We start from the raw sequence: 13,112 nt of genomic DNA, 5'->3' as shown, positions 1-13,112 counted from the left end.
GAACATTCCTACTATATAATAATCTTAGTTATTCTTGGTCAGCCTAAAATATTTTTATCCACATTTACTTAACCATTTCTGTCCTAATTTATTCATATTCTAAGAAAACTAGAATAAAAATGTTTTTTGAAGAAAGAAAAGTGACACAGAAAAATAATGTTTTTTATTGGTGGTAGGGAAGCATTTATGATCATACCTGCCTAAAAGCCATCACAATCAAAGAATTTCAGCATCTCCCTTACTGTTGTTGAGAATGCTCTTAACCCCCATTCATCCTTCCTCATTTCCTCTGGTTCCACCAGAAATAAGTATCCTGGATACTTATATCGCATTAAAGGTCATTCAGACAATTTCTAGACAAAGTAAAAAGTTTCTAAGTGGTAATTTATTACCTTTGCAAGGATTAGCGAGTGCTAGATCTGGAAATTGCCCCCTGTCAGTCCTCTGTCCAATGGTATAGAATTGAATAGAACCAAAGAACTGTGGGAGCACCCTACCTGACTCTAAGTGGGGCAGGCGAGATAAGTGGGACTAGATACCTTTGGTAAATTTTCATCTTTGGAAACTTCAAAAAATATAGAAGCCTCCTTTAAAAGTTTATTCTTTATGCATGTAGATGGTTGGAGAGGGGGGTAGTAAGTGAAGTGACAGTGGCAAAAATGTCTTCCAGAGCAAGAGGCTGTGTTTTCTGAAGCTCAGTGTGCACATTTAAAACCTGCCCTTCGGCCAGGCGCGGTGGCTCACGCCTGTAATCCTAGCTCTCTGGGAGGCCGAGGCGGGCGGATTGCTCGAGGTCAGGAGTTCGAAACCAGCCTGAGCAAGAGCGAGACCCCGTCTCTACTATAAATAGAAAGAAATTAATTGGCCAACTAATATATATACAAAAAATTAGCCGGGCATGGTGGCGAATGCCTGTAGTCCCAGCTACTTGGGAGGCTGAGGCAGCAGGATTGCTTGAGCCCAAGAGTTTGAGGTTGCTGTGAGCTAGGCTGACGCCACGGCACTCACTCTAGCCTGGGCAACAAAGCGAGACTCTGTCTCAGAAAAAAAAAAAAAAAAAAGAAAGATAAAACCTGCCCTTCCTTACTCTTGGCACTGAACCAGCTACTGGAGCCAAAGTCTATCTGAGTTTATTTTAGCCTACATCACATTAAAATAAAAACCTGGAGTCACTTTTCTGTGCAATTCAAGGAATCAAATATGAATTCACTCAAAGTTGCTTTATTTATCCCTTTTGGATTAGAATCATAGGAGATGGCATGTTCTGTGGCTGGTACGCTACAGTTACCCCATTTGTCGGAAAACATCACTGGGCCTCAGGGCATCAGTCTGCACAAAACAGCAAAAGGAAGGAGAGTCTTAAAGTGAATAGTACAAAGTTGGTACTAGGATTGGAGGGGTATGTATGTCCAGGGCTGTTTATAGTATCAGGTTCAAAGACATGCAGGAGCTACCATACATAGAGGAGCTTTAAAGTTTTTTATTCATTTTTTTGAAAGGGGTCAGTTATTTTTCTAAGAAGCAATATAGGAGCATTAGAAATCAACTATGAGTAATGCAACGTTTAGCAGGAAGTAGAATGGAGCTACGATGATAGCGTGAACAGTGCCAAGTGTTAATGGAACATAAACAGATACAGGATAAAGACTATGGCTTTGGAAAAGACTAATTATGTGGCAGGCAATCAGGATACAAATTATAAAGTAAGCCCTCTTGTTTTACTCGAGTGTGGAATTAGAAATCTTACCATTTCTTATAAAGCCTATCCTATAAAAATATGTACAAATATTGTATTTCAAATAATAGCTAAACTCTTGGGAATATCTGAGTTTAAAGGAATGTTTTTAAGTTACCCCATATTTTGCTAAAAAAAGTACCTTGAACTCTGCCCAATTTAAAAGGTAAAAGAAGAATAAAAACAAACTGGTGCCAGTTTATGTATTTGGTTCATAATAGATATTCAGTAAAATAAGATGAGGACCTATAACCTTGAGACTGATTGAATGAAATGGTGGAAAGAGGGATAATGATGGCTTTTTAAAAAGTATTTGAAGATTTGAAATGTTTCATGGGGAGCAGACCCTAGAATTTTTCTGTGTGAGCTCAATGGGGTAGAACCAGAACCAAGTGGGTGTTAGCTCCAGTAAGATAGATCTTTGACTCAGCATAGTGAATTTCTAACATTCAGAGCAATTTAAACTTTAGATTAGGCTAGCTTAAGAGTAAAGTTATTAGAGAACTTCAACAAAACAGTAGGAAATAAATGTTTAAAATATTGTACCACTTATAACCGCATCAGAAAATATCAGATACATAGGAATAAATTTAACAGTGGAGAGCCTAATCTAAATCTTAGCTTTTTTTTTACAAGCTGGCTGGGCAATTAGAAATCTATGCGGGGGGGGGGGGGGGGGGAACCTGAATATTGATGCTTACCTAATACATAGACAAAAAATAAATTTCAGATGAATTGTAGATCTAGAAATAAAAGGTAGAACATAAAGTATCTAGAGGAAAACAAATGCTACTCTCTTCGTGATCTTAGGGTAAACAAAGATTTCTTCAATAGGCATATAAAGCATTTACCATAAAAGAAAAAATGAATCACACATTATTATAATTACTTCTGTTTTTCAAAAGATCCTATTAAAAGGATCACAGGAAGACACAGAGTGGGAGGAGATATTTGTAATACATATTTCCAACAAAGGGCTTCTACTCAGGATATATATACATACTATCTATAAATCAATAAGAAAAAGGCAAGACAACCTGCTAGAAAAATGGGCATAAAACATGAATAAACACTTCACAAAAGAGGCTCTTTATATAGACAATAAACATAATGAAGTTACCAACTTCATTAGTTATCAAATGCAGTGCTAACCACAATGTGATACCACTGAACACCCACCACAATGGTAACGAAAAAGACAATACCAAGCACTGATGTGCATGTGCGGCAATTAGAACTCTCACATGCATGCAGTATTATCCAACAGTTTGGGGAAAACTGGCAGGATTTGCCAGAGCTTAATGAACACAAATGCTGTGATCCAGAAGTTTCATTCTTTGGTATATATGCAGTGGATATGCAAAAATATGTTTAAGAAAAGATATGTATGGGCAATATATGTAACCTTGACACTTGTACCCCCATAATACACTAAAATAAAAAATAAATAAAAATTTTTAAAAAGATATGTAGAAGGATGTTTGTAATAGCACTGTTTGTATAATAATAGCCCAGAATTTAAAAAACTCAAATGCCCATTATTTCCAAATTAATTATAGAATATTGATAACCATGAAAAAACCATACAACAAAGAGAAAGTGCACTTCAACTATGCACAGCAATGTGGATAAATCTCAGAAACAGGCAGTAGAGAGAAAGAAAAGCCAGACACCAAAGTTTGCATTTTAAATACAACTCAGAAACAGGGTAAATGAGTATGTGGTGTTAGTAGTGAGGAAAGTGGTCACCTTAGACAGATGGGGTGTGATTGGGAGGGTGTGCTGGCCATGTTCTGGTTTTTGGTCAGGGTGTTGGTTATGTGGATGTGTTCACTTTGTGAAAATTCGGTGAGCTTTATACTTATTTGATTTGTGCACCTTTCCTTAAACTTATTCTTTAAGAAAAAAGGCTTACTTTAAAATATTCTTAGAGATACAAAAGCAAGGATTTGTGAAGGAATTGAAGCGTCACTGTAGCTGAGCCGGTGTGTGAGGGGAGAGTAAATGTGGGGAGTCGCCTTTCCTGTGAGGTGCTTTGAGTAAGTGGCTTCCAGAAAAGGCTTCTGTTCTGAAGGATCAGAAGGAGATGATTATTGACAAGCTGTAACAGCCCAAGGACAAAAATCATTTGCTAGAAAATGGCTATTTTAGGAAGGTGACAATTAACTAGGTTTGGATTCAGAAGATCTAACACATGAATAGTCAGTAGTTTTAATTTTGATCTGCAAAAATAAAGAGTGACAGAAGCATTTTCCTTTCTGCTGTTTTATCTTTATTGCAATAATTTCATATCCCTTAAAAAAATTAACTAGGCTATTTAAAAAGTCAATATGATTAGTAAATAAAAATTGAAAAAACAAGCCATGCCTAAGACAAAAGGAGAGAACACGTACCGTAACTAATTGTTAAACACAGCTGCTGGACTTTGGCACACACCTTGGCTGTTACCTTTACAACAGTCAAAGCAGATGAGAACAGTGTCCTAAGATGAAAGTTACATTTCTTTTTTTATTTTATTTTATTTTATTTTTTTTTTTTTTTTGAGGCACATTTCTTATCTGAAGCATTAAGGAGGCAACATTGAAGGACATGATGCAGCATATCTTTAACACTGGTGTTGTAGCAAACAGGTGAATTGAATTTACAGCTTGTTTTTCATACACCTTCAGGAAAGAAAGGAGATGGGCATCTGTGCAATGAATATAATGCTGAAAGGAACCAATGCTTTCACTAACCTTACCCCAGTCTCATTCTCTGAGGGAGGTGCATGGCCTCTGGGGCACTACTTTTCAGAGAGTGATGTCCCGTTTGTTTCAATTGTCCAGGTGCCCGGGAAGAACCCACTGTCCAGCAGGCACAGCGCCGGTCGGCTGTCTTTCTGTCCTTTAAGTCCCCAATTCCATGTCTGCCCTTGCGCTGGGAGCAGCAGAGCAAACTTCTTCCAACTGTTGCTGGAATCCCTGCCAGTAGAGTTTCCAAATGGAGCACAGACGAGGTATATTTTATCTTCTTTGTTCTGTCAGGCACCAGACACAGGAGTACTGGCTTAGGGAGTGGTGGACATATTGAGCATATGTAGGGTTTAATCTTTTTGTGTGTGAGAGAGAAGATATTATTCTGAGAAAAACACCTAAAACATAAGAGGTTAAATGTTTTGAAGCTGTAGCATTTAGATTCTGACTTTTTTTGTAACTGGAAATTGTGATATTATTTTTGACAGGTTTCAGAATTCATACAGAGCTTACCTGGGTGTGAAGAACATGGAAAGGTATTTAAAGATGAAGTAAGTGTTCCACTAAACTGCAATATGTTACTTAAGGGGCTCAAAGCACTGAAATGTAATGAATGGTGACATGTGTTGAATTGTCAGAGCCAGGAAAAGATAGGCTGTGTTGAAATTGATAAATTGATGCATAGTGGTCTAACAGGCAGTGTTAATCAGTTGTATCAAAATGTCTTTGTATAAGACAAGATGCAAAGGAATCTTTTTAAATACTAGTTTATGATGCCCCATAGCAGTGACACAGACTCTTTATTAAAAAAAAAACTCACAAAACTTATCAGCATGCCTTTATGTAGTTTATAGGACAGAAAGAAACCAAAGAAATAAGCAACATTTTATTTTTTTAATAAAGTGAAATTAGTTCCCATTATTTTATTTTCAAACATCATTCTTAACACCAAGGTTAATTCCATCTGATGCTTATAATAAATAATATTGCCAATATTACTAAAAAACAATCCCTTGAATCTTATATATTTCTTAGTAATGTTTATAACAACAGATATTTATTATAGTCTGCTTTGGGAAAATTATTTTATTAGTTGTTTTCAAGTACCTCTCTAAAACTTCGACAAAAAAGCGTGATTAATAATGATGTCACCTACATTTTTCTAATGGGAATAAAAAGGATTATGGTTCTAACTACACTAGAAGGAATATGCTGTTGTAGTATAGCAGGAGACCCTTTTCACTTGAGAGCTTTAAAAATAAGCCACTTGCCTGTCATCTCCTGCAAGCCGAGCAGTCAATTATCACTCTGATTTTGGCTCTGCGTCATACCGCCAGAAGGCAGAAAGTAGGTGGAAAGTAATCTCAGAAAGGCTTTCTCCAACATCTGCTGTCTGCAGTTACACACATGCATACCTTGTTTGCCCTACGTGTAAACCTTAACTGTTAGAAACAGCACACTTTCAGTTTCATTGCAGGAGTATACACAAAGCTAAGAATCCAGGCGGCAGTCATCAATGTCATTATGATATTAGGTCTAATTTATGCTTCAGATGAATGCCTGATAAAATGTACCAGGATCTGATTTACAACAGCCTTTTTCTGATTTATGTTCTTATTGCAGAGATGTTTTATCTTCTTCTAGTCTATCTTTAACATATTAACTGCCATGCGAGTTGTATTTAACTCACACTAGTTTTGAGCCCAGGGCCTCATGAATCATGTGTGACTCACACATTGAGCTTGTGTGAACTATTTTTCAAGTTGTGTGTAACTCACACACAGAAAAAATAGAATATAACAAATTTTTCATTAAATTAGAATCATTTTGTTTTCAAAGTTTTTATTCTGTTTTTATGATAAAACACTTGTGACCCCAAGGAAAAAAAATGTTTTTTCTATTGTGGCAGTCAGCGTGTTAGTTAGCAATTATTCAGACTTCACATTTCTTTCTGTAAGTCCTAAATATCCTCATGGACCACTCTCAATTAATTTTCTATTCCTGAGCAGACTTAGATCCACATGGGGTAATGTTACTTTTTCTTGGAAAGAGTCTTATAGTCATTACCTTTGAAAATGATAAAGGATTTTTGAAAATAAACACATAGTCCATCTGTTTTATAAGTTCTGTTTTTGATTCTGTTGATATCTAGATAATCCCTATAGGTTTGCTATATTATTTAGATTAAGTAAGATTGAAGTTCAAATTCAAAATAATATGCTATTTCTTTGAATAATTTTTTTTCATAGCATATTATCTTTGGAGGTGCTTCTCAGGTACCAAATATCCCCAAAGTTAGATCCTTCTTTGGAAGAGTGGAACAGTTGATGTTCTGTCTGATACATGTTATTCATTCATCTTGTAAACATTTGTTGAATGCCCACTATGTGATTGTTACTCTGTAATGTTGTGATAAGAAGGATGATTCAAAAATAATAAAACAATCATTGCTTTCATGTGTCTCATAAGGTGGGTGGATACTGGTTTCAAGTCTTAGAAGCAAACAATGATATAAATCTAACTGAAGTCTTGTAAATTATCTCTAAAAGGCAAAATACAGGTATTCAGATAGGCTGTTATGAGAAATCTTTGAATTCTCTCTTACACACTACACATTAATCTGTTGAAAATCCTGTTGGGTGTATTTTTTTTTTTTTTTTTTTGAGACAGAGTCTCACTCTGTTGCCCAGGCTAGAGTGCCATGGTGTCAGCCTAGCTCACAGCAACCTCCAACTCCTGGCTGCCTCAGCCTCCTGAGTAGCTGGGACTACAGGCATGCGCCACCATGCCTGGCTAATTTTTTCTATATTAGTTGGCAATTAATATCTTTCTACTTATATTAGAGACGGGGTCTCGCTCCTGCTCAGGCTGGTTTCGAACTCCTGACCTTGAGCAATCCGCCCACCTCAGCCTCCCAGAGAGCTAGGATTACAGGCCTAGCAGTGAGCCACCACGCCTGGCCCCTGTTGGGTGTATTTTAAAAACATAGAAGGATTCTGACTAGTGCTCGACCTCCACCACTACCAGCCTGGTCTGGGCCACCGCATCTCCCGCCTGGGTGAACACATAACCTCCTGACGGGCTTCCCTGCTTCTGTTTTTGCTCCTCTCCAATCTACTCCCAGCATAGCCCTGGGGGATCCTCCTGAAACAGAAGTCATATCATGTCACTCCTCTGTTCAGATCCTCCCGGTAGTTTCACGTCTCAGTCAGAGGAAAATTGGAAGTCCTCATGACGGCCTATAGTCTGAGACCTCATCCCTCCCCTGCTCTCCTGCCTCCTTGTTTACGCTGCCCTGTTGAGTTCTGCACAGTCCTCCTTGCTGCTCTCAGATCGTCCCAGGGTGCTCCAGCTCTTCCTTCCACCTGCAGTGTTCTTCCTCCCGATGTTCATGTGGTTCAGTCGCTCTGCTCACATGCCAACCTCTCCCTTAGTCCAGCCCTGACTGTCCTGCTTCAGGTGGCCCCCTGCCACCAATCTGCCCAGCCAGCTGTCTTTTCACAACACTAATAACCACCTTCTCGTGTACTAATTAATAGGCTGTATATTGCGTTTATTGCTCTTAGTATATCTCCCACTACTAGAATGTAAACTCCACAAAGAGTTTTTGTTTGCTTGCTTGCTTGTTTTTGTTTTATTGGTTTTATTCTCAGCTTGTGCCCAGGCCCAAGAAGAGTGTTTGAATATAATAGATGTTTAGTACGTTTTTGTTGAGGAATACCTTTACACTCAGAGAAAGACTCATTCAGACAAAGTGCGCACAACACTGTGATTTAGAGATGAAGCACTGGAAAAGAACCAAAAGTACACAGGGGGAAAGGTCAGTGAAATGGAAGGCAAGAGCTCCTCAATTCTAAATTCTTTGTCCTCATTTTAGGCCTTTAGCAAGACACCTAATCTGTGGAGTTATGTTAGTGTATATGCATTACAGAAGCACACAAACAAAAAGTACGCCTAGTAATACATTGCAGTGGTCTTAGAATGTACTTTGTAAATTTTACTTCCTTCCAATCCAGGCTCGTCCTTACTGCCACACATCAAAGCAAACTGTACATTTTAAATAAACTGAGTTTGGCGCTAACCTCAAGACTTTTTCTTTATAATGTGACCTTTTTATAAATAATAATCTACCAAAAATTATATCCTTCTCATCCCATGCTTAGCCTCAAAGCCCAGCCTCTCAATTCTATGAATGTTCCATTTCATCAGTCATCTTTCATGTTACATAATCTCAGAAGGAGACTTGGTTGGCTGCCGCACGCATTCAGTAGGGCTCAAGGTTATAATAAACCAGTCAGTCTCTGTAGTGAGCTCCTTGGGAACGGGTGTGTTAGTTGACTTTTGTTTTCATTAAGGACTTAGAGGACTAATACCAGTCTGTCCATCCTACTAAGGCCTGCCTTGGTCACATGAAGTGTTCATAGATCTGCCTTTCTTCCTGACCTCGCCTTATCAGAGGGCTGTCTAGCAAATGAGACCAGAGCAAATGTTTCCAAACAACAACAGAATATTTCACATACCTGCCATTTAACTGTGTTACACTCGAAGATTAACATTGGAATATCTTTCCTTCTAGTTAGCAAGATTCTTTTTTACTCAAGTTAGAAGACTTTTTCCCACGATTGTTACCCGAAGTTGTATAAGATGACTCTAGTTCTTACTAAGTTCATAGGCAATTTCTATTTACAGGTTTTTCTTATATAGAAGGGAGAGGAAAATCCTAAATAGCTGCCTAATTATATCAGCCTTTGTTTAGAGAACTGTTGGCAGAGTTTAGAGTCATATTAGTTTCTAGAGCCACCATGACAAAGTGCCACAAATTAGTAGCTTAAATGGCAGAAATGTATTGTCTCACAGTTCTAGAGACTGGAAGTCTGAAGAAGGATGGAAGTCAAGGTGTCAGCAGAGTTGCTTCTTTCTGAGGGCTGTGAGGAAAGAATCTGTCCCTTCCAGGCCTCTCTCCTTGACTTAGAGATGGTGTTCCCTCTTTGGGTATTCACATTGTCATCCCTCTTTGTGTATCTGACTCTGTGTTCACATTGCCCCTTTTCATGAGGACACCAGTCATATTGGATTAGGCGCCCACCCTACTCCCCTCTGACCTCATCTTAACTAATTACATCAGCAATGACCCAATTTCCAAATGTCACATTCCGAGGTATTGGGAGTGAGAGCATCAACATACGAATTTGGGTGGGGAAAGCACAGTTCAACCCATAACAGAGTACACTGCTGTCAGGTTTCCGATGTTCTGTAAGGCAGAGAACAAAAGTGTGTTTTACTTTTTGTTCAAAGTAGGAAAACTGAAAAGAGAAGTGAATTAACTTTTTAAAGGTTGTGGGGTGCCCCACGAGCTGAAAATCATATAAAAAGACTCTGTTCCTTTGTTCTGCCCACTAAACCACACATCATCTTCATAGTGTTCTGTCTTTGAAACTCAAACGTTTGTTTTACCTTTGAACTTCTAGAAAATAGTAGTCTATATTCTCAAGAAACAGGCTTTTTGTCTCAAAGGCGGCTGAGAGAGAGGAAGGGTCTTTCTTATGCTTACCCAAGTAGTAGAACCAGCCTAGAGTCTGGAACTCTTAACACCAGTCACACATTCTTCCAGCTACACTGTTGAGTAAATGCTTTTCTTCTGTATGTAAAGACTAATTATGGCCACACTAGAAATAAATATTATCTTTCTGGGTTTTTTCCTGCATGATGGAAGGCTAATTTTGGGGGGGAAAAAAGACAAAAAAATAATTGTTGGCATGTAGCTGATGTATTTGCCTGAATTCTTTTATGTCTACAAACATTTGTGTACATGGTTATCTTTTCTAATGTAAAAACCTACCATGGTATGAACAGGATTTGGGGCACTCACCCTATATTTTTCCATATTCTTTCTGACTCCACACCTTATTCGGGGTAATCACAGTAGGTGTGAGCACTTCCATTTCCCTAGGGGCTGATTTCTTCAGATGGATGCATTACTTTGTTCCGAATCCATATTTGGGTGTGGTGTTGTAGAAAAGCAAGGCTCATATATCAGGAAATATTGTTGCACACATGAGCTCCTATGCATGCCTTTTTAGTGTAGCTATGGAAAAGGGAGCTGGTAACTTGTCTTGGGATATTTCCCACCAATACTATATGTGATTAATCCACATTCTTTTTTTATTCTCCCCATTTTAGCAAATTGATGGAGAAGCATTTCTACTCATGACTCAAACGGACATTGTTAAAATTATGAGTATTAAGCTGGGCCCTGCTCTCAAAATTTTCAATTCTATCCTGATGTTTAAAGCTGCAGAGAAGAATTCTCATAATGAACTTTGAAGATAGTGATTCTGAATACTATCAGCTTTCTGCTTTAAAGCTCATGTTTTATTCAAAGCACAAGGACGGTTATAACTCCTAAGTGAGAATTCTCCAAAACTCAAAAGAGCAACACTATCGGATTATTTATATTCCTCGAGAGACAATATATATGAATTCTTATGAAAGTGCTTGAGCTTTTAACCAGGTACTGTCTAACAACAGTCATCTTTTGGTTCTGTTCACTGAGCTAAATTTATCTTTGTAAATCTTTTTGAGGCTGGGGGGTGGGGGGAAGAGGGACTTCATTAATTATTTATGGATGGGGGGCAAAGTAAGAACTTTTGGCATTTTGTAAACATTGTTGAATTCTCTTTCATGTACACTGTTTCTTTTTCAATACTTTCAGAAACCTTTTTATATAATCAAATTTCAAATTAAACCAAATTGGTCAAAACCTGGCTAAGTTTAGCCAGTGGGACTGTTATCTGTATTGTTAATTTTGTGCCATATTTTGAATTGCAACATTATGCTAAGTATAACTTTGCAAGTCATGATATTGCCTAACTGCTTGTCATAATTTGTTGAGGCTGAATAGTTGTAAAATGACTTTTCTTTGAATCAGTGTTTTTTACTTTTGCACGCATTATGAAATGTTAAAACAAATTACTTTTCACCAGCATCTTTACTATAATTACCAAAAACATGTATATAAAAGAATGGAATCAAAAAAATAAAATATATAAACATAAATAAATTAGGTAGTGTATTTGAGTGGCATCAGTCTCATGCATCGTGGTGCCCGTGTGTTTACAAGAGTCAGATGGTGTCAGAGGAATATGCAGTTACGTTTTGGGTATTTTGTGAGGATCTTGAACTATTTATGAGATGATCGTGAGCTTTTCCTCTAATTGTCATTGAAGTAACTGGGGTGCTTTACAGAGACCAAAGGCTCATTCTGTCGACAGAAACACTAATCTGTAAAGAGCTCTGTCTCAGGTGTGGCATTGTCCTCCAAACCCAAAGGTTTTCTTCCAGGAGTATCTAGATCTTACTAGAAAGACAAGGTGTGAAGGAACAACACCAATTGACACAAAATCCTAAATGCTCACAGATCAGGATGGTGATTTCCCAAAGCAATTAATTATTCAAGAACCTCCATTTTGGAAGGATTCCTTTTTCTGTAGAATACTTTGCCTCAATATATAAGCATACAGATGCACTTTAAATGAAAACCCTTGATTATAACTGATAGCTGGTAGTGTTTCTTTTGCAAGAATGCGTTTCTAAGGCAAAAGGTAAATTATTTTGTCAGTCTTTTGATGTACTTTCTATTTCCAGGATTGGATATTTATTCGAGGACTATTTTAAAAGTAGAAAGTAAGTTTGTAGCATGCTGTCTGAATTCTGGGGAAAGTTCCACCTCATTCCTTAGTTGCTCTCATTTTTTTGGATGTAGGACTTCCTTTGATGTCCCCTGTTGGGAGTCTAATAGCAGTCCTTTGCATTTGTCATAATTCAAGGTAAAACAGGGTCAGTGACATCTGAAGTGTCCCATACATTTCTTTGCATGAATCTACTTAAATAAGTTTTTTGTTACTGTTTTTTTTCTTTTTTTATGTTTATAATTTGTACATTCAAGTTGCACTTGTTATATCTGATATGAATGAAATAAAATCTTAATTACAGATACTTTTTTACATATGTATGATTCTTAAGAAAGCTTGTCGAATAGAAGAGGCAGGACAAGAACAGGAACGACATCAAGTGTACGGGCATTGGATAGCTATGTAATGAATCTGTAGGATTCAGAATCGTTTGTCAAACTGTATCCCAAGATGATGTGATAAAAAAATTAAAAAATTATATTGTTGCGTCATGTAGGATTCATTCCCATTGGAAATTTTTCCTGTTTTAAAGCATATACTGTAAGGAAAGAGGCTTTTCAATCTTATTGAAAGCATCCACTCACTCTAAGCCACATGTTACGTGTTACAAGCAAGACATTAAGCATCCTTAGGGCGGCATAGCACTCAGCGTACCTCAGGAAGGGGAAAACATTCACCACTCCATCTGTGGGATATAGTCTGAGTTATAGCAGAGGAAATAGGGAACCATGGTGGTAGGAAGTTCCCTGAAATGAGAGAAACAGGCGTGGGGTAAAACAAAAGGGAGGGATGGGAAATGTGGACTTTGATAGGATCTTCCCATTTAAAGGGGGTTTTTTTAATTGAAAACACTGTAACAAGACAAGTGAAACCAATCTGTAGGTTGGTATTTGTCCCCTGGCTGCCATTTTACTACTTCTAGATCCAGTGGACTCAGACCCCAAAGGAAAAAAA

At 37.7% G+C, this 13,112-nt stretch overlaps 1 protein-coding gene across 9 annotated transcripts in view; it reads left to right on the top strand.

The window, feature by feature from the left end:
• Window positions 1-12,458, top strand: part of L3MBTL3 (L3MBTL histone methyl-lysine binding protein 3) — a 108,098-nt gene extending 95,640 nt beyond the window's left edge. For all 9 annotated transcript variants that reach the window (XM_012736588.3, XM_012736587.3, XM_012736585.3 and 6 more), the window contains 3 exons: window positions 4,561-4,730; window positions 4,956-5,018; window positions 10,648-12,458. In XM_012736588.3, coding sequence (XP_012592042.1) covers window positions 4,561-4,730; window positions 4,956-5,018; window positions 10,648-10,791 — 377 coding nt within the window. In that variant the 3' untranslated portion in view covers window positions 10,792-12,458. The remainder of the gene's footprint in view (window positions 1-4,560; window positions 4,731-4,955; window positions 5,019-10,647) is intronic.
• The last annotated feature ends 654 nt before the right edge of the window (window positions 12,459-13,112 follow it).

This window comes from Microcebus murinus, chromosome 5 (genome assembly GCF_040939455.1).
Source record: "Microcebus murinus isolate Inina chromosome 5, M.murinus_Inina_mat1.0, whole genome shotgun sequence".
Classification (NCBI taxonomy): domain Eukaryota; kingdom Metazoa; phylum Chordata; class Mammalia; order Primates; family Cheirogaleidae; genus Microcebus; species Microcebus murinus.
The sequence above is the reverse complement of the archived record's forward strand: the minus strand, read 5'-3'. Positions and strand labels throughout refer to the sequence as shown.